The 26049-nt window shown below is 25.8% G+C and overlaps 1 protein-coding gene across 4 annotated transcripts in view; it reads right to left on the bottom strand.

Annotated features, from left to right (window-relative positions):
- The window catches only part of LOC122711838 (matrix metalloproteinase-2), a 122999-nt gene that overhangs the window by 25820 nt on the left and 71130 nt on the right, over window positions 1–26049 (bottom strand). Inside the window, exon 3 of one of the 4 annotated variants that reach the window (XM_043930988.1) lies at window positions 17502–17660. The exons of the other annotated variants lie outside the window; for them this stretch is intronic. Coding sequence (XP_043786923.1) covers window positions 17502–17521 — 20 coding nt within the window. The 5' untranslated portion in view covers window positions 17522–17660. The remainder of the gene's footprint in view (window positions 1–17501; window positions 17661–26049) is intronic. 4 annotated transcript variants of the gene reach the window in all.

Below are 26049 nucleotides of genomic sequence, written 5' to 3'. Positions count from 1 at the left end.
GATTTTATTTTAATAAGATTGTAAAACTTTGCAGTTTTATCCATAAATTTTTACTTTTAATTTTACAAAATTAAAATGAAAGAATATTTATATATATATATATGATATATATGATATATTTACATATAAGATATATATCTATAAATATGCTAAATATGTTTCTTATCTTCTAATAATCATTTAAAAATTTTAGAGGAAATGGGAGTATAAAAGCAATTTTAAATGAATTCATAATTAAAATGTTCGATTCGACGAAGATCATGCAAAAAAGAAAAGAAGAAAATAATTTTCCTTTGTGGAATATTTCTCGCAAGCTTTCTCTCCTTTTCATCTTCGACGTGTCTTCACCATGAAAAAAAAAAGGAAAAAAAGAAAAAAAAGGAAAAAAAAAAAAGGAAAGACGAAAAAAGAAAGAAAATGGGATCTCAAGAACAATGAGATGCGCACTTGCGAGTTTTTTTCTTTCTTACTTTTGTAGTTATATACGCACGAAATATATCCAAGTGAAAAAAATATTCAGTAACAAAAGAAATATTCTTTTTTACCACTTGATAAGCTGTTCAGATTCGAGAACAATACGATGACAGGATTAATTATGTTAATATCAATGCATTTTACATTAATGAATTTATACTTTACGAACTCATATTTTATAAACTTCCATAATTATATTTCACATAGAATTTTGAAAATTAAAAAATTTTTCATACATATAATAATTGTCATATTTATTTATAAAATTTTAGTCATTTTATTTTATTTTCATTTATATTTTATTTTTTATTAATTATTAGTCTTAAAAAATATTTTTAATAGATACAAGTTTTTTTTAAATAATTAATTCTTTTTCTGAAAAAATGAAAAAAATTTAAAAAACGAAATGCAATACAAATAAATCTATTATATTCTATATCTCTTGTACAACATTCTCGTGCAAACTTTGAAAAAAACATGTAAATTATCAATTTTTAAATATATTTATTATTATTTTATTAATTTATTTATATATTATTATATTATAATTTTATGAAAAACAAAATTTGACGTTAGTTACAAAAAAAAAAAATAATGATAAAACTATGGAGTATGGCGACAGAAAGATGAACTCTCTTTTTGAAACTAGGAAAACAACGTATGAATTCAGCAATAATGAGCAAAACGAAAGAGTGAATTGAAATCGTGCTGCGAAACAAAATGGTTGAGCGTTCATGAGCTCGCACGAATTGGAACGAAGGAAATAAAGTAGAAAATGAAACAATACATCATGCTGCGATATTAATTTTCTGCTCTGCGCGATTCTTGTCCTTCTTTTCTAGCTATCGCAAAATTTGCGTTTCTCTGATTATACGGATTATACACGATGCGCCGTAAATAAGAAACAAAAAAGAAAAACGAAATAAGCCGAAAAATTCATTTATATAAAACCTAATATTATAAATAAGATATTATAATACGTTAATGATATTATTTTAAATATTTCATGGAAAGAAATTGAAATTTAGATATCTTTGATTATTTTAAATTTTAAATCAGTAACACATGGAGTATATGAATATATGATATAAATTATAAATGAAATGATATTTTATACATTTTGAAGCAAAATTTTCTTAATGTTGTTTTACTCATTATATAAATAATATATTATTACTCAGTAATATAGAAAATAATGAAATTAATGAACTTTCATAAAAATGAAAATAGAAGAAAGAGGATACATAACAATAAAAATGACTATATATATCTCATATTTTTATAGCTTACAAACATAAGCTAATATTTCAAGAGAAAAATTATAAAAATTTTTTAACAAAATTTTTTAATAAAAGTCTTTTTTAAATAATTAAATACAATTTTAGATAATAATAGCAATATTCTAAATTTCTTATTTAACTGTCAAACTTATGATGAAGAGAAGATAAGATTTTATATGATTTCTACATATAACCCACAGTTGCCTGCAGAAGTTTATTTATAGAAATCACGTTCCAAGTTTCTGTTATGTCGCTAAACAAAATAATTGAAATTCGGTGACTTGTAATAATTACATTCGTGATGTATCCATTGTTCAAATTTTCATTAATTCTATATTTCTACACTATTGAAGTATCCAATATGTTACATATTGTAATTAATAATTTCATGCAAATTTTTACGTTTCTTAAATATAAATAAATATTTGGAAATTCTATTTTATAATTTTTATTATTCTTCTTTTATTATTCTAAAAAATAATTTGTAAATGATAAATTAAATATAAATATTGAGAATATTTTAATGAATTTATTTTCATATGTATATTTTTAGTTTCTCTATTTTTTCCAAAGATTATACGAAATAAAATTAACGAAACATAGTCTGAATTTTTAAATAAAATAAAAAAAATTCAACATACTAATTTGTCATGTTAAATGAAATATCAAACAGACAGTTGAATGTCTTTTGTCGATTGAAATTTTCCAACAAAACCACATTCCGTTATCGTTTTGTCTTGGTCGAATAAGCATCAAGAGGAAACTGTTTCAACGACATCACGCGAAACAAGTCCTATTTCCAATTCCGGGAGAAATTCTATAAACTGTTGCACTGCGTTTCGCCACGAAACGGAAAACATTGTGTGCACGCGATTGCAGAATTGGTATTCGACGTAGATTTCCAATAGCAACATGAGTTTTTTCACGGTGGCCAAGTCCATGGAGATCGATTTACTTCGCCAATCGTAAAAAGACATATGCAACAGATTGACAGAAATCTGATAAATTAATGAAAAAAATTTTTTTTAATACTTTACTTACCCAAATCTAATTTAATTTGAAATGGTATATTTGAATGGTATTTTTAAAATACGAAAATGTCACTGATTTACAACGAACAAAATTTCAACTATTAAACTATTCGAACTAATCTAACCTCTCAAATTCAATTCAAACTCATATAAATTTCAATAAAACCTCATGAATTTATTCTACTCCAACTTCAAATTTAATCCAAATTTATGCAACAAAACCAATAAAATTTCATTATTAAATTTTAATCTCAAATATCGTGTTATACATCATGAATCATTAATAATCTACAATTCGATACAAAATTAAATATTGAAACATAACACAGAAAAGTAATAAAACATTTAAACAATTATCACCAAAGTAAAACGCGGTCAATTGGAAGATTTTCATAAACATTCAAACTTCTAACGTTTACTTGTCTTACCCAGAAGGCACTAAAAATAATTCTTATTTCATTATTTTGGATGTTTTTACGATCACATAGATGGTACCTCTACGATGAATATCCCTCGCTATTTCCCCCACTCTCCACTCATTGGCTATTCGACCAATTCGCATTCCCTCGACCGCGAATCCAATCACTCGAATCGCAGTTAAAAAGCTCTCGAAGTTTTGGCCCCGAAGTCTGTGTGATCGACAGATTATAGAGAGCCGTCCCGTAGCCGAGTGGCATTCGACGCTCTATACCTTCGGTGTCAACGACGAGCCTCGACACTCGCAGAATTCTGGAGGATCGAGTGAATCGGTCCGTGACATCGAGCAACTACAGAATATCGGGAATCCTGTGTTCGACAAAGCACCTGATATTGACAAAGACTGTTTATCACACATATGGATGATCTATTATATTATGCAGTCTATACGACACATGAGAACTCCTTAACCTCATTCGCGAAAAATTGTAGTTGATCTAATTGAATTTATCTTTTTTGATTCGTGATTTTATGACAGATGTTTATGTGGATTTATATATATTGTGTGTGTGTGTGTGTGTGTGTGTATGCAAAGAAAAAGAATAGATATATTCTATATTATAAATATATATATATTCGTGTAAACATTCTATCTAAAAATTACGAAAAAATTTTAGTAAAATTTTGTAATTAGTTCTTAACTTATAAAAATTAATATCTTGATATTAAATTATTTTTATTATTTTCATCATAATGTCCCCAATGATTAAAAAAAGAATATGATTTTTATCAATTTCTTTACATTTACATTGGTCTCATAATGAGTAAGCTAAGCGTATGCTGGTCACGGATCGCGAATGGGATAGCATGTAGAATTAATTAGCACATTGGTTCATGTCGGTGAATTCCTCCAGAATCTATTATGCAAAAACGTTACAGACAATATTTTCTATATTATTCCACATACATGGGCAAGAATTAAAAAAATATATATTAACATTATATTTTTCTATATTGCACTAGATCATTTTACGAATAGACTAGTATAATATATATTAGTTTTTGACACTAATTATAATTTTGTATTATTATTTTTCTGTATCATAATATATTAAGTATTAAACTCAATCGGAGAATTAAGGAAGCAATTAAGAAAGATTAAAACTAAAATTTTTGAAAAATTAATATTTTCGTTATAAAAATATTATTTTATATAATTTAAATTTAAATTAAATTTATAAAAAAGAAATTTTACAATTATTAATGTTTTATTTTTCTTGTAATTTATAATAGTTTAATAATGAAATAGTTTAAGCATTGAAATTCAATTTATAAAGAATTAAATTTATTTATTATTGTTATTTAACATATGATACACTTCTAAATATCATTTATTATTATTGTATATATAATCACAAAGAGAAACGTCAACATTATTCCAAATCTGTTCATTTAACGAACTCAAAATATATTTATTAGTAAATGAAACACAATATGTATATATATAACAACGATAACAATAATTAGCATAAATTTCATTAATAGAGAATCTAAAGGAATTAATTGTGTAACATAGAATAATTATTTAATGATATTTATATTTCAAAATATATAATTGATGAAATATAAATTTTGTATTTATTTTATTATTGTATTTGTATTTAATATTTTTAAAAATCAAATAAAAAATTAAACTCATTAATAATAATTTATTATAATAATGAATTTTAATACAATTATTTCATAAAATTGATGAATCATACATATTTTATTGTTTTGAAAATATTATACGTTTCATGAAAAATTGATTGTTGCGATAGCATTGCTTATTAAATAGATATAAAATGAATAGTTATTATTTCTATATTTCTGTACTTGTAATGCAATTTGTAGTGTATATAACAATGACTCGTTAAGTTTATAGAATTACTGCCAACATTCATAACTTTGTGAATTCATGAAACGCTAATGACTTTTTTCATAAAAATGAATTTTCTTAAACTTTCTATAGAATTATTTCATTAATTAAAACAGCAATAAAAATCGTACGTATATGTAAAATAATTTAACAAAATAATCCAAAAGTGGATATTTGTAACTATACTGTTGAATGAATTTTTTCAATGAATTCTTTTGAAAATTATAATTAAAAAATCTAGTATATTTTTATTTCTAGTATATGAAAAATCTAGTATATAGTATAGATTAAATGATAATTAGAAAAGAATAAAACATAATTAAACTTTATTACGTTTATGAATAACCTAACCTAATTTAATCTATAATAAGATGTAAGTTAGATAATTATTATATACATATTTTTTTTTCTAATTTTCTATATTCCTTTTGTATAAAAAATATTTATGATTTTTTATATATCTTCCACTATAATAGGAAAAAAAAAAAAAGAAAATTTGACTTACTTTAATCTTTGCCATACTTAGTAATAAACATCCATCACATCAATCGAGAAAATAAAAAATATTATACTTAAAAAATAAAAGTATTTTACCATTCTTACTACTAAATCTCTTCTAATAATCAAAATACAATAACAATAGTTATAATAATACAATAATACAATAAATATAAAGTTACAATAAATAACAATAGCATAAAAAGCAAAAAACAAGTAAAAAAAAAAGAAAAAATATTTAAATAACAAAAAATAGAAACGTAGGAGAAAGCTCTTGAAACGAAGCAATTCCGTTTTTCATGTCAGTTTCATTTCCAAGACTCTGCTAATTCCCAGTTATCGTGGGTTGGCTGACGGTTCTCATCCCTTTTTGTTTGATCGGATCCAAGGGAAGAGGAAATTCAGTAGCACGCATCGCCCATAAATCCGTTCCTCCTACGGTGGAATTTCCCAACAGGTTTTCCGGGAAAACCCAATTGAAGAGCGCTACGTGGAAACTGGCCGCCATAGAACAACCGATTTCGATCGTGAACAGCGAATCTGGTTTACGGAATCTGACTCGTTCAGGTTGAAATGACCGCGATGAAAATTGAATCGATGTCGTCGCATTTCAACGAGTTTAACGGGCCAGAAGACGAATACTGGCTACCATGACAACTAATGATCTCCGTTCGTGATTGCCTTAACATTTTTCTCAATTTTCTTTCCTTTTTTCTTTTTTTGATTACTTTATAATCGATCTCTATTAATGGTGGAAATTTTAAATAAGTTAAAAGTAAGAAAAACATTAGAAATAAATAAAAAAAAAATTGAATATAGAATATAGAAATAAATAAAAAAATTAAATAAAATAATCGAATGGATTTTGAAAATTTAAAGATGTCATGATCTCCAAATATAAAATTTTAGATTAGAATATTTAATTTTTGAGATGTCAATGAAAAACTTTCAATATTATATGTTGAATTTTATATATGTTATATAATATATATATGATTAATATCATTATTTTCGCTATAGATGTCATTATAGGTATCGTCAAGTGTTTCATGGCCGATTTTAGGATGTTTTGTGTAGAATTTTCAATGTTTCTATGAAAAAGTTTCTCGATATGTGAATGAAATTTTTTGATTTTGATATTGCAATTTGTGTATTTTTGTTTTATTTTTTTTCGATATATGTTTTATGCTAATGATTCTCAATTTTTAATATTCAATTCTGATATATTAATTTGAATGAAATTAGAATAAAGTTTATGATAGAATATATGAAAATTGATTGAAATTAAAACAAAACTGTGTCAGGAAGTTTCAAGTTAAAGATTCTTATGCAGGAACTAATAAAATTCTTTTGCTCGATAAATCTCGTTAAATATTTCACTTTGTTTCGACTTTGTTTTTTTTTAAAATATGAAACTTTTTTAAATAATCTTTCAGAATATTTATACTCGATTTAAAAAAGATTATTGAGAAAATGTAACAATAAAAAAATATATAACATAAGATATGTATATATAATAAATATCGTAATGTCGAATATTGAAAGCTAACCTATAAAAAATGAATAGATATGAATAAATTTATGTTTTAAAAATCAATGATTTAAAATTTTAAAAAAAATTATATATTATATCAATTTAAATTTAATAAAAGAAAGTTTTTTAATTTAAAAAGAATTGACAAAATAGAGAAAAAAATAGAATATTATAAAATTATTTAATAAAACATATAATATGTATGTTATTAAGAAAATATATTTTTTTATATATATAACATATATTAATTTATATATATGTAATATAATATGTATATATATAATATAATAATATGTATATATATAATAACATTATTAATTTAAATATATATTTCGAATTTAATCAGAATAATAAATTATTCTTGTTGTTGTATTATAATATATTGATATATCGTACGATTATATATGATTATAAAAGTGAATATTAAAAAATGTGATTTATATGTATAAATTTATTTATAATATTAAATAAAATATAATATTGAATAAAATGATCTAATTATCGAATATTATGATCAAAAATGACTAATGACTAAATAAAACAATATAAATATAATATTTTAATAAATTATTAGCAAATTACGAATGTTTTCGAAAATATAAATATTTTCAAATATCAATAAATTAATAAAATGAAACTTTTATCAATTATAAACTAGACGGAATAATAGAGATTCAAATCTTCCTCGATTTACCGTTTGACGAAACAAATGATAAATTGATCGAGAGTGATGGACAGACAATCGGGTAGATAAATGGAATGGATTGACAAGTAGATAAAGTGATCGATGTGAAAATTGATGAACCAAACGAGTGACAGGTCGTTATATACAGAAGTTCCAATCGAATGTCGTAAAATTGCAAATTAATTTTTCTCTTGGAAGTCGATGATTCGATTCTGATTTAAAGCAAAGAAATCATTCAATTCTTTTTTGTGTATTTAAAAAAATTATAATGAATCAACGAGTTTCTATAATATTAATTAAAATTATAAATTTTATTTATTTTTGTAATAATTTAAAATTAGCTGTTAGATATATTTTTGATTAATAATTTGATTTTTTTATTGCACAATTGCAAATCGATAAAAAAATTGCAAAAACGAACATTTTGTATATCAATTCTCAAAATAAAAAATTTCTTTAAATAAAAAATTTCATTTTAATTGCTTAACGAATTGAACGTGACACTTTCTCTTATCGTCGTTTAAAACTTTCAAACTTCTGAAAATCATCAACGATTTCATTGTCTTTAAAGTAATTTGTATTGGACTCTCTCATTTACGAGAAATGCTATTCATAAATTAATTCTATAAGCTTCTTGCTGTTTTTTATCTCTCGTTCCAATTATTTTAAATTAAATGATTATTAAATTAAATAATTTTTTTTTAAACAAGTAAAATAAAAATAAATAAATATATAAAAAAAGTATCTGAATAATTTTCAATGATAAAAAAAATTTATTTTAGCTTTCCAAATAGAAGCAACATTTTAAAAAATAAATAATAAACAAAAAAGCTTTTGATTTATGTTAATAAAAATCATTTTAAATAAATTTTAACTAAAATAATTTTAATATAATAATAATAATTTTATTTTTTTATAAATACGATATTTTCAAATTAAGAAAATTATATGATGTTTAACTTCAGACTAATATCTAATATTTTTACAAGAACATTGTATGCTTTTTTGGAAGAAAAATGTCGCAAGTTTCGAAGACGGAAGTTGGGAATCGCGCGTTTGAAAGTTACGAAGGCACCAAATGCCGGCACATGCTTGAAAGCGAGGAAATAAACAAGTTTACTCGAAAGGAAAGGAAAGCTCAATAGAAAAGTCGAGAAAACAAACATGTTGTCTAAACGGATAAATTGCTGATCTTTTCTCCTACGAAACTGAATGATTTTTAAATCTTTTTCGATATTTTCGATATTTTTATTTTTTAGTTTCGACAATAATTTGATAAAACCAATTATCCCCATTTTCATCATTCATTTATAGTATATCTCTATTTTCATATAAATAAAACAAAAAAAGTGTTTGATAAATTACTTTCTTTTTTTTTTGTTTAATTTTAAACGTGACAACAATTCGAGGAAACTAAGCACGATGTGATAACAAAATTGAGTTTTTAATCGAGAGCTTATGTTGCACTAAAAAATAATCTTTATTTTCCTTTTTTTTTTTTTTACATTTACATTAAAGCTTAAAAAACAGTCGGACGATATCGTGCAACGCTTCTTATTTCTCGGTTTCGATGAGATTGGATTAAATGAATGCGGAAAGTATGAAAGGATTACGAAAATCAATTTTCTCAACGGAACAACGCACGTTCGAAAACTTCGACTATTAAATTTCACGGGCGAATAATTAATTTAACGACGCCGAGCACATAGCTAATTCGTTCAACCGGAGTTTCATCGAAGAAAACAAATATGTGCAAAATTAACGATTAAAGGAAACTTGTTTGATTGTAATACACTGATTGTTGAAAATAATCATGTGTAAATTTCTTGGCCAAATACTTTCTCAATTAGATTAATATTTTGAACATAACCTCTGAATAATGAATAGATTTTTCTAAGCTTGTATTGTAGATTTTTAAAAAATCCGATATTCTTTAAGTTGCATTAATATTTTGAATTTGATTATTAATGAAAAATTTTTACAGGTTATGTTTTTATGTAAAGAAATGAACTTTTAGAAAATCTACAATTATTTATTCGGTAAGCGAAAATATTAATGAATTACCAATGAAAAAATTATAGTAATCGTCAATAATTTATTATAAAATATGCAAGTTCCGAATTTTTTTACAATTTTTTTAACATTACTATTGAAAATTTATAATAAAAGATAAAACTTTGGAATTTTCATTAAAATGGCGCGAAAAGTATTAGCAATTAATTTAGATGGCCATTACAGTCAAGCTAACCCATTTTTTGCAATGTCCTTATAAAAGGTATACTTTTAATCGGTTTTGCACGATGAAAGCTGCATACTAGTGAGGTTAAAAACGCGACTCCCAGCTCCGAACATTACGTACACTAGGTCCGATGGAATCTCGTTCAATTAGTGCAATTAACTATTCGAGAGCGCGTAGGTGAGACTCGAGTGCCGTGTAAAAATGCAAAATTGGATTAAGCGCCGGTGAAAGGACCATTAGAGGGGAGATATTAAAAGTTAGCGACGGCTTTAGTTACTGCTATCAGAAAGCACGAGTGTGAAAGGGGCTTGAAAATGGTGGCGGACTCAAAGCCATGAACATCGGACCGTGAATATCATTCGTTCGATATTCGATAATAATGAAATACGTTCGAAAAATGGGAGGAAAAGGTAAGCAATTATTATTTATTATGTTTTTTTTTTTTAATATTAACACTGTAAAGATGATAATAACGACTTACAAAGAATTTTTTAAGGTAACGAAATTCTAACCTAATTTTTAATATCTAACTTATTTTTTAATATCTAACCTAATTCAAATTTAAAAAATTTATTTTAAATTCTAATTTTCAATAAAAATTGCGTATATATATATTTCGAATACATTCTTTTTTCATATCTTTAAAAGAATGCAATGAAAGTAAAATAATTTTTCTTTGTTACAAATAATGTTTCAGATAAAGAATATTTGTTCATGGTTAAGATAATGAAAATGTCAACAGATAAAAGAGAGCATAGCATCCTGTTGTCATTTGATTTCTGTGTGGCTTATTATTTATATAAATGCATGTAAAAGCTTATAAGCTCTTGAGCAAGCAATCGAAAATACAATTCTTTTCGTCAAAGAAAATCCAGCGACGATATCGTCGGAAAGTTCGTTTTTAGAATAATTTGCTCTTTAGGATTTCTTGATTTCTATTTGATTATTATCAATTTCTTTTATATACATTGCTTAAATATATATATATTTTAAATATATATATTATAATATACCTGCTGTAATATATATTGCTACTACAAAATAATTTTAAAATATGTTTTTATATATACATATTTACATATTGTTGTTTTTTTTGATAGAAATTTATGATCAAAAAGATTATTTATGAAGTTGACATAGAATTATTATTAATAAAGAACTTTTTGAGTTCTTTATTTTTGTAATTATTAAAAATATATGAGAGACTTTTGACAAATTGAATTAATTTGACAATTATTGTTGATTTTTATTGAAATAGAGAACTAATTGTATATATATTTATATTTATAGTTATTTTTATTATAATAATATAATATAATTTAATATAATTTAATACTTTGATTGTTATTAATTATCATGAATAGAAATAATAAAATTTAACATTTTTTGCAAAACTCTTCCCAAAAATTAAATCTTCCATGTAATATATTCCAATACTTTTATATTTTTTCTTTTCTCAAACTTCTTTTACCAACTTCAGCAACAAAAACTTCTAGAATATATTTACATCCACTTCAATCTCAAATATTTGATTCTCCTATACTATTTGAATCACTTGCAATGAATAATCTTACCATTTTTACACTATTTTACTGCCAGAAAATTTGAACTTATTTTCATTCTTAATTTTCATTGTCTAAATATATTTATTTAAGTGACATGATTATGTTATTTTTTACTAATTGTAAATCAGAGATGCATTAATATTTGAGAATTATCTATCAATTAATTATCAATCAACATATCCTGTGCTTATTATCTACTTTCTTTTATTTTATTTCATCTTCTTGATTACTTTACTTCTTTATTATTGGTTCTAATTTGGTTCTATTATTACTACTTATTATTAGTATTCTTATTTCGCTGTCACATTTAGAAAAAAAAGGATGATGATAATGACTAATAAATTTGGTAACTATGAAAAATTTCTTCCATATTTAATACATGGATAATGGCTTATAATACATTCCTAACTTATATATTGAAATTCTGAGAGAACTGAGAATCCACATGAAATGCTTTTCCTTAGTGAATATTATAAGATATATATAATACATTCAATTTTCAATGACCAATTCATAGACAATGTGAATTTGGACTTTAAAGGAATGTTTGCGAAATAAATTAGAAAGATAAAACATGATTCTAATAATTTTAACAATAATTAAACTTTAACAATATTTTTGTATCCATATCATTGTTTAACTCAATAAATTTTTATTTATTTTCATATTTTTTTAAACTTATTTAGATTATATAATAAAAATCTGAATTTTTTCAAAATGTTTAAAAAGTTAGAACATTAAAGAAAACTTACAATTTTTGAATATGAAATCAATTTGAACAAATGATCAACTTCCATTAAATCTTTAGAAGATTGATATTCCTTTACTAGATCACTAGAAAACATCATTTGTTAACAATCAATGTCATTTAATAAATCTTCCTCACTTCAAGAATTAAATAAACAAATCTACCATTCCTACATAGCACAAATGAATGCTAAAAGTTCGACAATAGCTTTCAAGTTTCTTGTTTATCAGAAAGCTGCTGTATCATGGCTTTACAATAACATAATATAACATCTCTCCTCCTCCTCCTCCCCCTCCCCCTTCTATGTGTGTATGCATGCGTACATGTGTGTATGTATGTCCTAAGCTCCTCTCCTCGTCTGCATTTTGGTTTCTCCACGAAAGCTTCTCGTTCCTCTCTCGTTGCCACAGGCCTGTACCCTTCAATGCACTTGTGGAAATGCAAGACGTTCCATCTGTATGCACGCACGGAACTGCATCGTCCAGTGAATATACAGTATCCACCCTTGGTTGTGTCAAGAGGGTTGTGTAGGCACTTCTCGAGAGAGTTCTCTCGTAGAGACGTTGCCGGAGGGTTGCGCGCCTAGGCAAGGGCAAGGGCATCCAAACAAAAGATATCAAAGGAAGAACGCCATCGAGACTCTTGAATAAAGAACGTGGAACAGGAGACGCAGTGAGATAGATGGAAGAGCTGTAGCAGAAACAGGAAGACGCGGAAAGATGCCAGGGCTTCCTTCTCTGCACCGCGTGCAGAACTGATGCCCTCCAATATCTTTTCCATCTTTCCTGTCTGATACGCCTCTATTTTTCTTTGTTCGAAAATTCAATCTAGTTTTTCCTGGAATTATTTATATATAAGAGACGTGGATTCTTAGAGTTTTATCCTTTTGTATTATCCTGTTAAAATTCTTGGAGAATCCTGGTTGTAAATTTTGCACTTTGATTCTAGATATACAGTGGTAAAAGAATTTTAAAATTTTCTTTAATATATATATTCGTAACAAATCGAACTACATATATGCTTAAATATGCGGAAAATAATATCAATATAATAATTAAATCAAAAATGAAAAACATTAAGATATATATTTTAATAATATATGTAATATTGTCAATTAAAAGTTTGAAGTCACTAACATATTTCATAGAATCAAAGAATTCATAAGAATTCTAAAAATAATAATAATATAAAATTGCAAAGTATATTTTCAAATAGTTTAATTCCTATACAAAAATGATACATGACAGTAAACACATAATTAATTATTTGATTATTAACAGGGCAAATTGATAGGATTAAGTAAATCATATAGATATTATTGAATATGCAACAAGTAAATATTGTACAAGATAATTAATATGTCACGAAATATGACATAAATTTCCTATATTTAGCTTTGAATTAATTTATGTTCCTATATTGACGAAATATTTTAATAAACATCGTATTAATAATTCAAATATGATCTCGATATTATATTGTTGAAATTTCAAGAATGTATCGAAATTTTCTAGATTAGAGGAACGGGATATCTTAATTCATACATAAGCAAATATGCTTTTGCGATCTTAACCGATCTTAACCGATCTTAACCGATTTTAACCGATCCTATCCGAATTTTTCCGAATCATCCCGAAGTTCAAATCACAAGACGATTTCACGCATCCCTAATCGAAATACGTTGAATATGCAACGATTCACGCGTCGTGAGGTAATCGATGAATTCTAATTCATGAGACGAAAGCCTTGAGGCATAAACTGTGAAAGGGGAAATCACGACGCCGTTCGAATTTCCTGAAGTGTTCTAAAAGGCAATGATAACTATTTTATTGGAATAAAATCATGATTATTTGTCGAATTCGTCTATCATACATTTTAAGAAAAAAATCATTTATCCTAACCTCATTTAGAAAAAATATTTATCATTTTGTAAATTACATAGATATGAATGGAATATCGAAAATTGTGCAGAAAAAATGAAAAATTCATCAATCAATTTCAATTATTTTTATAAATAAAAATTCTCTTTATTTGATTCTTTTAATAGAAAATAATCTACAATTTATAAGAAATTAAAAATATTAAGATGAAAAAAAGGAAAAAAATAATGGAAAAAATAATGGAAGAGATTTGCGAAACAAAAATTTTTGTAGTTCAATAATTCCAACGATATTTTAACGTGGAACACGATTTTTTAAAGTCATTCTTTCTCAAATACCATGAAGTATCAACGTTGTTTTAATGCAGAATTTTTTTTTTAATCAATTTACATTCACTGAATTCTGCTTTTTAATATCATAATGATTTCACGTGAAATGAAATGTCAAGAATTTATTTTAATATTTCTTTCGCTTTCGATTTTCCTTTTTCCATTTTCATTTTACAATTTTATAAATTTTCGAAAAAGAAATATAAAAAAAAATTGCTAAATAAATAATTTTTATATATTCAGAATTTAAAAACAAATTTACATGATTCCATTCATCATACGTGAAGAAAATTAATCAAATTAATATTAAATAATAATATTATATTTATTTTATGCAATCTATAACTGCAAATGTGTTCAAGATAATAAAAGCAACACAAGTAACAGTATGACAAAATGTCGACAAGTTAGGTACAATTTTATGCCTTGTCCCAAAAACCGTTTAAACCAACCATGTTACATCGTATCTTGAAATTCACGGAATTTATAATATTATTCGCGGTGAAATTTCGAAATATTCATCGTGGCTATGGCTACATTTCGTGTTTTTCGTGTCGTGCATCTATAAAGGAATGAAAATGTTGCAGCTGCATTTATTCCCTAGGAAAATTATCTTTCTACGAAATTTCTCTCTTAAATCATTATGAACCGAGCAATGAAATAATGTTATAAAGTTACGTTAACGTAATGAAATACTTAAAATAGATATAATCTTTGGAAAAATTATTTCGATTTCTTTTATTTTTATTATATATCACGTGAAAAGAATTTGAAAGAAAAATTGTTATTAAAAAAAAAAAATGAGTTTAAATTAAAAATTTCTGTGACAAAATTAACAATGTAGAAAAAATTAATTATTTTCTTCTAATTGATTTCTCGTTGCACGATAAAGTAAAATAAAAAAAAAAATGAAATAAAATAGCCAATAGAATTTGAAAAAAATATCACTGAATTTATTTATATATTTATCAATTAGACAAAATTTCTCATCACTATTAAAAGAAAATTAAATATTAATTATTATTTCCTATCTATCTTATTAAATTTCATCATATTAATAAAATCTAGATAAAAGAAGAAGTTTATAAAAACAAAAATGAAAAAAGAAATTCTTATGCTATTTATATATATTTTCATAAAAATTAAATATTTTAATATTTAATTATTCTCTCTAAATTAATAATTTAGAGAGAATTTTTAATCAATTACATTGGGTGAAAAATTTCTGTGACATTTCTGAAGAAAAGAAGGAAAAGGTCAGAAATCAGAAAAAATATTATGTCTAGGAGAAATTTACGAAGCGTAAAACTCTCGTCATTATAACACAGAAAACATCAATCACTATGAGGTTATCCATGATTAATTTAAATTACCATCATTAAATACCAGCAAGAGTAAGATCATAAATTTGCTGCACAGCATTTAACCACGCAGTCATTATCCCTCTACTGCATCCAATTTCTCCTGTAATCACGTCAATATAGAGGTGCACGTGGAATCTAATTCTGGCTAGGTAGAGCTAGTTTGATAACGTATCAGGGCACAGACTAGGCAATCGAATAGCTGGGTCAAGTCGATATACAACTACATAATTGAAGACAGAATTTACTCGTTGGAAGACGTGTCATCAAACAGTTTGTAAAAGGAACCAGGGCTGCTTTACCAGAAGAACAAATGTGTCTATGTGTATATACCTGTCTTATATATCAAAAATAGTGTAGATAATAGTCTAGAGATATTATGAAATTTTATCTATCTTTATATTTTATCTGTTGATATAGGAAAGTTTCACAATCTTTAAAAAAGAGAAAGAATAATTTTAGGGAATTAAAAGAGATATATTTTATAAATATTATTTTAAAAATAAATAAATTGTAAAAATTTTATTACAATTATGATAATAGATTTTATTCTTTGTATCATTAAAATCATAATTCATTTATTGATAAAAATTTTTGGATTTACCTATTCATCCTATTGTTTTTAAAGATTATTGTAGACAAAATTTTAAAATTGTTTTCTTCTTATTAAATTTTATTCTTAATAACTTAAATTTATTTTATTATTAAAAGATTAAATATTAATAAGTTTCTGTGGACCAAGTTGTATAACAAGGCTCAAAAGAAATAATGCTATTAGTATTATGTTTCATAATATTCGCCATGTTGGAACTTAATATTGTATGTTAGTGGAATTGTAAATAAAAAATTTGAGCTCCTATCTGGAAGACCTTCAAATATTGACAAGGATGTTTGGCAATGGAAGAGGCACGTTTGGCAGCAATGGACATCACAAAGAGGTTTAGAGCGTTCAATCAGTTTGGAACACGTTCACAACTTTGAATCAGTGTACTCCAGTTTTCTAGTGCTTAAACTAAGCGAAAATATGGCTAATTACGTATTCGATCAGTCTTCGATAATCTATCCGCATGATTTAATTTTAAAAGTAATTATTTTAATCCTAAACTTTCATTTTCAATTCGAATGCAAGAATTACACATGTATACTTCAATAATAATATTTTAAACAATACATTCTAATTTATGAATCAAAAAATATTTTTCACTATAGTATGTCACTTCAGATAAAAATGCTAACTAGAAAAGATTTTGGAAAATATTTTCATTTTTAAAAAATTGGAAAAGATCTGAAAATATGAAACTTCTTAATAAATCTATAAAAAGAAGAAAAGAAAAGAAAAAAAAACATGAAGATTTCATATTCATAATTATTTTCTTTAAGAATTGTTATATTGAACACTTCTTTCTTAACCTCATTTTATATATATAAATGATTATAAAATTCATGATTATAAAATCACACTGCATATGAACGAATTTATTATTTTAATAATTTTTGTAATTTTTGTTGTAAAATTTTTGCTTATAATATTATTTTGCTTACGTATAATATCGATTATTCATTGAAGCGAAGTTCGATCAGCATCGTAAGTCATCACCCGTCATAAAATAGTGTGTCGTCAATTGACTGGATCGATCGGCCTCGAACTCTTCTCCCAGCCGACGTTTAGGCGCCAATCGGCTCGATGGAATTGCCAATTTACTAGAACACGTGATTTCTAATTTTTTTTTTTCCCTAGTCAATCTCTCTCGGCTCATTGTACAATGAGGGTTATGAATTCTGAACGTCCTATGTTGATTTTTTAAATCGACAGTAATGAACAGTTCGATGGAAGTCTGTTATCTATCACGTGTTGATCACAAGATCGTTTTAATCTACATATTAATATTAGATCACATATCGACATTTATGATTGCATCTCATGAATGCAAACAATGGAAAATGAAAATATCTTATAATTTCATGTTATTTTAATTATAATATTAATATCTATTTGAAAGTTGTGATATTTTTTGTAAAATTTAATTGAATAATAATAAGCATACTTGAAAATAATCAGTGATAATAATATTAATTAATATTATGTGTATAATATTTATGTTACATACATCGATGATTAACTTTAAAATATTTTATATAATAACTTTTAAATATTATAAACTATCAAAATAACAGAATAAATAAAGAAACAATTCAAAATGCAACGTTTAGAAATTTCTTCGCCAGATGGCAGCATCAATCAAAATGTGGAGTATCCTTCTGTATATAGCAAGTGTTAATAAGATAAGTTATTCAATATATTATTTCAATAATTAAATAAATATAATAGATATACATAATATAAAAATAAATCAAAAAGAAAAGAACAAAATTTTTTCATTTGAAGTTTCGTTTTTGAATATGTTAATTTTTTTTTAATTTTTTAATAATGATATTTTAAAATATTTTGCTTTAAGAAAATAATTCATAAATGTTTAATACACAAAATACTTAATATAACTTTTTAAGTCAACTGGGAGTTTGATTATTGACTGAACGATTTGCGTCAAGGAAGATCAAGCGAGCGAAATAAATGTCAATTATATTGTGCAACGATATACAATGAAACAGTTTTACAGACTTTATAAATCGTCGCGACGTTACACGATAAAGAAAAGGTCGAATTAAAATAGCACGATACATTTGGATTTTAAAGATAAATATGACTTCTAAATATTTTCGTAATAATCAACACTTTCGAGTATCAAGCGATTGTTTTAACAAGATTTAAATCAAAATGACGTGGATTCAGTGTCTGAAGGTTAAAAATAAAAAAAGGAATAATTAAAAAGCATAAAGCACATTAAATAAAACAAAGATAATTATAAGTTTCAAATGTCGGCAGCTGATATATAACGAAGAAAATTATATATTTATTTTAACTTTAGTCAAAATTGAGGTTATATTTCAATTATTTCATAAATATCCAACTGCGGATATTTCTAATTTATTTATTTGACTTTTACTATATAATATCTGTTTAACAATATGAAAGATCGAACGCTTCTTGATTTCTGAGAACTTATCGATATGTACGATATATAAACAATCAATAATGATGGATGTCAAGTTTCATTCGGCACTTTATCTCATCCGGCACGCTCGATTCTCACTCTTATTTCTAAGAATTGGTAAATTAATAATAAATAATAATAAAATTCGTTAAATTATGTTAAATTAAATTAGATTATAGTGGACAATTACATCTCTCTTTTAAGATGTTCTTTAAGTTTAAGATATTTTTTACAGAAGAAATTAAAATAAATTAATAGCGATGATACATTATATAATACATTAGTTGATTATAAATCTGAGATTTTTATTTTATAAATCGATCGTAATGAATCTCTGATTAATTAGCCGGAGGCAGATGGTCCCCATCGTAAAGAGATATCTCCATGCTGATCGGGTACGCGAACAACGAAGCCAATATGATCTCATTGAAGCCTATTACGAAGCTTTATGGATTTAGCGTCCTCTTATACAGCGAAATTGGTTTCAACGATGCCCAATCGGTGGCAAGTGCACACCACCGAGAAGAATAAGAACTTAATTGCTCTGCATCCAAGGCTAAAATGTCTCTCCTCTGTCTTTCAACCGGTTAAATAAATTGGGTCACGACCCCGTTTAAAAAGAACCTCTAGGCTAGCAAGAAGAATCAAACAGTCCACACACAGAACCGAATTGCTTCTCTTTTGCTTGATTTTTCGAATTAATGTGCCTTTCTCTATTGTCTATTTAATGCTTTGATCGTCATTTTTATTCGAATGTATTGTATCATTAAACATGGATATTGCTGAAAATTTCTTATTTAATATTGGAAGGACAGAATGACTTATTCTTTTCTAATTTCTATATTTTTTATTTAATATTGTTTATAGATTTTATTTATTTTTTTTTTCATTTTTATATTTTATATGTTATATAATTAGAAATTATAAAAGTTTCTCAAAAAATTTTGGACTAGTTCCAATAATTTTTGTTGATATGATTTTGTTTATGATATATCATTCTCGGAACTATTTCTAACTTGAAAGTCATTTCAAGATCATAGAAAATTTTAATAATTTATGTATAGATTTCAAAAACATTTTTTACAAATTTTTAATAATAATTTTGCGTATTTTTTAATAATTTTGCATATTTAGTATTTGGAAACTTATTATTATAGTTGAAATATTAATTTTACACTTCTTGAATGGATATATCACGTATATTCTGTTCCTTTGATGTCAAACTAACCTTAATGGCATATTGGAATTTATCCTAGTTATATTGTAATATAATTGCAAATTTTTTATTTCATAATCATATCAAATATAATTTGATATTCTAAAAAAAAACACTTACATAAATATTTACAAAAGTTAAAAAATACTTAAAAAATTATTTCTATTAACACGAACATAAAATTATTTAAAAGAAAAAAGACAGCATAAAAGTTCCAATCGAATTTTATCTAAACAATTCCAAGAAAAAAAACTAAACTTTTCAATCGATGATAATCTCAATACTTCCGTTTTAGTTTGAATACTTTCTTGAATGATTTCAAAACCTGGGCATTCAATTCTGCCTGTTAAGCTCCTCCTTTTCATGGATATGGTCGATAAAACGGTCGCGTTCGCTCACTCAAAAAGGTTGTGATGACCGCTAGGGCCTGATACACAGGCAAGCATCACACCCAGGTTGAGTGAGTCCACGTGACCGCCATTTTCGAGATGCTCCTCCAATGTCCAATTCTAACGATTACATCGTGGTTCTTTATGTTATTGCCTTTTAAAATATTATATTTAAAATATTCTTCTATTTTTCAAATTTTTTAAATATTTTATTTCTTTTTATGTCTTTTCACTAAATATTTTAATCTTTTGCTGGATTTATTCAAAATTTTATTTCATCTTTCTTTTCAATCTTTGTTATAATTTTTATAGTTAATTGTGAAAATAAAAAAATATATCAAATTATGAAAGATTTTTTAAATTATATTAACTATGAATATTTAGATTATGTTTGGAATTTTTAAAGGACTAAAAAGGATTCAAGCAATTCATATTATATAAAATTACGAGAATTACAATATAAAGAATTATATTACAAAATATATAATCTTTTTTTCAATATATAAACTATTATTTGAAATATAATTTATTTACAGAATTATATATATCTATATGAAGTCGAAAGATTGATTTTATATATATAAGTTTTCACATTAAAATTTTTATGAATTATTATGAACTAATTATTATTTATTACTTGTAAAACTTTAAGATGTATATTTTTAAATATATATTTCTTACAAAAATTTACATTATTTACATAAATATTCTTAAATATTCTTTATAACTATTTATTTTTATTTACAAATATAAATTAGAAATATAAATATTTAAATTTATTTATCATTTTTAATATAATTCATATCGTTCAAATAAATTGAAAAATATAACAAAAAAAATACTTCTAAAAAAATTGGAAAATATAACAGAACAGTTTTCTGTTCACAAGATATGAAAACCAAATCAAATATAGAAAAAATTGGTACGATTACATGTGTTCATTCAAAGACTGAATACTAATCGTATACATTACTTGCTTCCCAAACATATTTTCCCAATATTATTTTATAGGAGTATAGAAAATGAATGCAAACGCAATATTCAATTTATTAACTCTTTGTTTGTCAATATTCTTCATCAAATAAAATAGCTTTTGTGTCAGATACACACAAAGCTATCCAGATTTATATATTCGTATACACATCAATCAAATTCTAAGTTAAAATAAATAAAAATATTTTGAAACCAATTGAAATATCACTTTTTAAATTGATATACAGTTTTACTGCATTTATGCACAAAATGTGATATTTTGAGAAATCTTCTTTTCGATAGATAATTTTATGAAATGAAAACTTTCAGTTTAATATTACGAAGTATAATGTAATCTAAAATAACTTAAAGTTACAGGCTCGAGACGAATCGGTAAAGTTCGGATGAAATCGACCAAGATCGTAAATTAAACGATAATCTAATCTTCGGGTTAGCTCGGCAACGATCGGGCACAATCGGTTCACTCGTGAAATACAATAAGCAAGGAACTACATGCATTTATATATATTATATATATTATTTCGGAATCAAATTTAACAAATCAATTTAATAAAAATTTACACGTTATTGTATATCTATATATAAAAATATTTTTAAAACCTTAAATCGACTATCAATACTATTATATATGGTACTTGTAATTTATAAGAATAACCACAAAATTGCCATAGAAATTCTATCGATATCGAGATAAGATGAACAATTTCGCGCAGACGTCTGAGCACATTTCAACCGCTTATTCATTCTCTGACCAGGATACCACTTATCCTTTGGAAAGGGTCATCCTGTAGATTCAATGGTATTTTCCAAGGACCGTAGATCGATCTGCTTAGTTCACTCTTACGCGTGAGCGCGCGTCAAACAACCGAACGAACAGGCATTCCGCTGTAATTTCCGCCATGGGAAATGCAACTGAATTTCGTCGAGTGTGCGACGAGTGTACGGAATGACGAATGTGCAGAACAGACTAAGGATTGGTGGCTAAGGGGATTACTTAGGCTTTCAAAGGAAACGATGTAATCGAAAACTGTCAGAAGATAAAGAGACGAAACAAAAATGGAAAATGATAACAGGAATGAAAAAGATGGATTATAAGATGCTTATGCAAAATGTCTAAACGATTAAAAAAATAGAATTTAAATTATTTTACATAAATACAATAATACAATAATAAAATTTTGGTGATTGACGATTGAGAATTATAGAATCGTAAAGTAATAATTGAAAAGAATTCTTTAAGCTTGCAACATAGAATAAAAAAAAAAAAAGATTAAAATTTCTCACTTTTATATTATTGTTATACAAATACAATAAATATAAGATATGCGAAATATAATATACAAAAGAGAAAATAAGAAACGAAAGGGAAATTTTCGATAAGACGAAGTTAAATACGCAAAATGCGCGAAAGAAATCGATTTTTGCGGCGACAAAATAAACGAACAGGAAGCAGACAAACGAGGTCGAGGCTCGAAAAGCAGAGGAAAACACGGGCAACTGAAAAGAGGACAAGAGTCACGGGTAAGAAAAGGGTCAACACGTATTTGTCCACGCTTTGCCTGAAGATAACAAGACTGAGGGATAATAGAAGCCGCGAAAGGACGTTTCGTTGGAAATGCCTCTTTAAAAGGCACGGTTTAAAATGGATTACAGGAGATCGGCCAAGTAGTTCCTTCTCGAAATTTACAAAGAAATATTTAATCGTGGATTAATTTCTCTTTTGCATTCATCAACGATAATCTTCTTTTCACAGATCTTTTACTTTAATCTTTTCAAATGTTTGTAATCTTATGTATATTTACTCTATTTATCTAGAATTATAAATTGTTAGATGAATTTAAATATTTCATTAATTTTTATATATTCTTACTTTTGATAAATAAATCCTTTTAGAACTAAAAAATATAAGAAAAATTTTAATTTAATTCTTCAAAGAATTAAATCTTATGATATAATTGAAAATAAATTAAAATATTGGATAGATATTTTGATTGAATAGAAAATTGAATATATTGATCGTTGTTAAATAATTTAAAAACTTTTTTAATTATACAAATTGAATTAAATCAATTGAATTAGAAATTTAAAAATTTTTAAATAAATAATTTAAAAATGAAATAATAAAAGAATAATAGAGAAACTGTATTTCAAAAAACAGAACAAAGATTTCATATTTTACTTCCATTCTTCAAATATTCTTTTCTTTTCTCTCTTCTTTAAAAATATTTATTTCTCTGCTACGAGTAGCAATTTTTAATATTCATTAAAAGCATTTCCTTGTAACTGTACTTTTAAATATAAAAAAAGTCTCAATAATTATCATCAACTTTTATATTAGAAAAATAGATCGAAGAATTTGTTGACAACATTAAATTACAAAACATATTGTTCATTAATTCTGAAGACACAATGATGAAATTTACAACGATATTAAAAGAAAAAATTTAATCAAATATTGAAAAAGAGCTTGAAGTTTTTCTTATAATACAACGATTATTTTTTGAGATCATCCGAGATAGTGATAATTCAAGGGTTAAAAAGATTGATTTAAACAGGCGTGAAAGAGATATAAAGAGAATGGCATTAATTAAAATTAATTCACACATAACAGGACTAAGAGTAGCTGCTTTGTTGCCGTGAAATGAGCCAGCCTGGTGCAGGCATCTCCGGCCCTGACATTTCTAAGGGTTCTACAGGAGTCTCTTTTCCTTCCTCTCTCCCTCCTTTTTTTTTTCGCGTCGGTGGATGCAACGACGGTGTTGCATTTCGTGATCAACGAGGAGCACTTTCGGTGCTCGAAGGGAGACACCGAGGAGTACCCTTTCAGTCAGGCCCTGAGTAGACGGTGTTGAAATCGTGCTGGACGAGGGAACACCCTCGCCAATGAAAGTCGACACCTCGTCGAGGAGACAGACTTACTGGGGCTTTTGTAACGATCGCGTCTGGAAACCCATCAGATTCAGTCTGGTGTATCGTTAATTGAGAAAAGTTGCGATAAGATATTTGCATTTTTCTTTTTCTTTTCGAAGACATTTATTAAGTCAAATTTTTAAAATTCGTGTCTTGTATATAGGCATCTGAGAATTATAATAACGTGTGAATAGTGAATATCAAGATACAATTTAATTATATATAAAATTAATAAATACGAACATTTGAATGTGGCCAATCGAGATAAATGAGACAGACGAAAATATCCGAAGTTGAAGCCGATCGTTCTTCGGCCATTTTCGATTTACGTCGGTAAATTAGAGAATCTCGACTTCAGAGCCGAACGTTTTTCGGTCATCTTCGGTTAACATCGGTAAATTAGAAAAATACGAATCCTACAGCCGATTATATTTCGGTCATTTTCGAAAATTTTCCACAATAGACAAAGGACTCCGCGTGATCAGCATCTGAGATGAGAAAGAAAAAAAAAAAAATTCGTTAGCCACATGAAATCGGCTTGCATTGGCATAGAAGAGTTTAATGATCGCCATGCCAGCAGCCGTAATTAACGTAATACTCGTTAAAGGTAGTCCCGCCAGTCTTAAGAGTGATTGCCCATACACACGAACGCCTTTTCAAGAGCTTAAAAAATATCTAGACGCGACTAATGATCAAAAGAGAGACCAAGAATTATAAGACGACGAGTAAGTCCGTCTTTTTCTCGATGATTCAAAAACAAACATAGTTCTGAGACATGCTAGGATTTTTGTCGACTCAAATATCTTGATTTTTCCAGACATATTGACATAAATAATTGTGAATTTAATTGATGTGAAGTTGCCTCTGAAGAATTTTTGGTAATATAACCTCATTTTTGAGATATTAAAATGTAAAATAATTTCAGTAAAAAAATATTAATATAAAATATTAAATATTATAAAATATATTAATCATAAATATTTTTAAAAATAAATCAAACAAAAATAAATCATTTTTCAAAATAAAGATAAATCTTTCATTTTATTTTTTATTCACATCGTAAGATGTGACATGAGACTTTATTCTTAAGATTTTACTTTTACCTTAATTTTACCTAAGTCTATGCATTTATCCCTAGATCTCTAAATCTCAAATCTCAATTCACTTTTCACTTCATTGATTCTAAAGTTACAAAATCTCATCCTATAATTACGGTTTCTAAATATCTCTAGATCTATCCTTTAATTAATTCCAAAGTTACCAGATTTAATTTCCAAAATCTCAATTTCATCTCGGTTATCCCATGTGCACTATAATCAGAATAATAACGCGATTAGATTGGCAAACACAATGAAGCCAGCAAAGAACAATTCTATTAATTCTAAAATTGATCAATTGATTAGAATCTATTCAAATTTACCTAATAAGTGGTTTCAACGACTCATAAGCGCGGAAGTGAATTGAATTAGACATCAGAAAACGAGAGAGAGAGAGAGAGAGAGAGAGAGAGAGAGAGAGAGAGAGAGAGA

This window comes from Apis laboriosa, unplaced genomic scaffold (genome assembly GCF_014066325.1).
Source record: "Apis laboriosa isolate Shangri-la unplaced genomic scaffold, ASM1406632v1 scaffold112_cov148, whole genome shotgun sequence".
NCBI classification, from domain to species: Eukaryota; Metazoa; Arthropoda; class Insecta; order Hymenoptera; family Apidae; genus Apis; species Apis laboriosa.
Note: the sequence above shows the minus strand (reverse complement) of the source record. Positions and strands in the feature narration are given on the sequence as shown.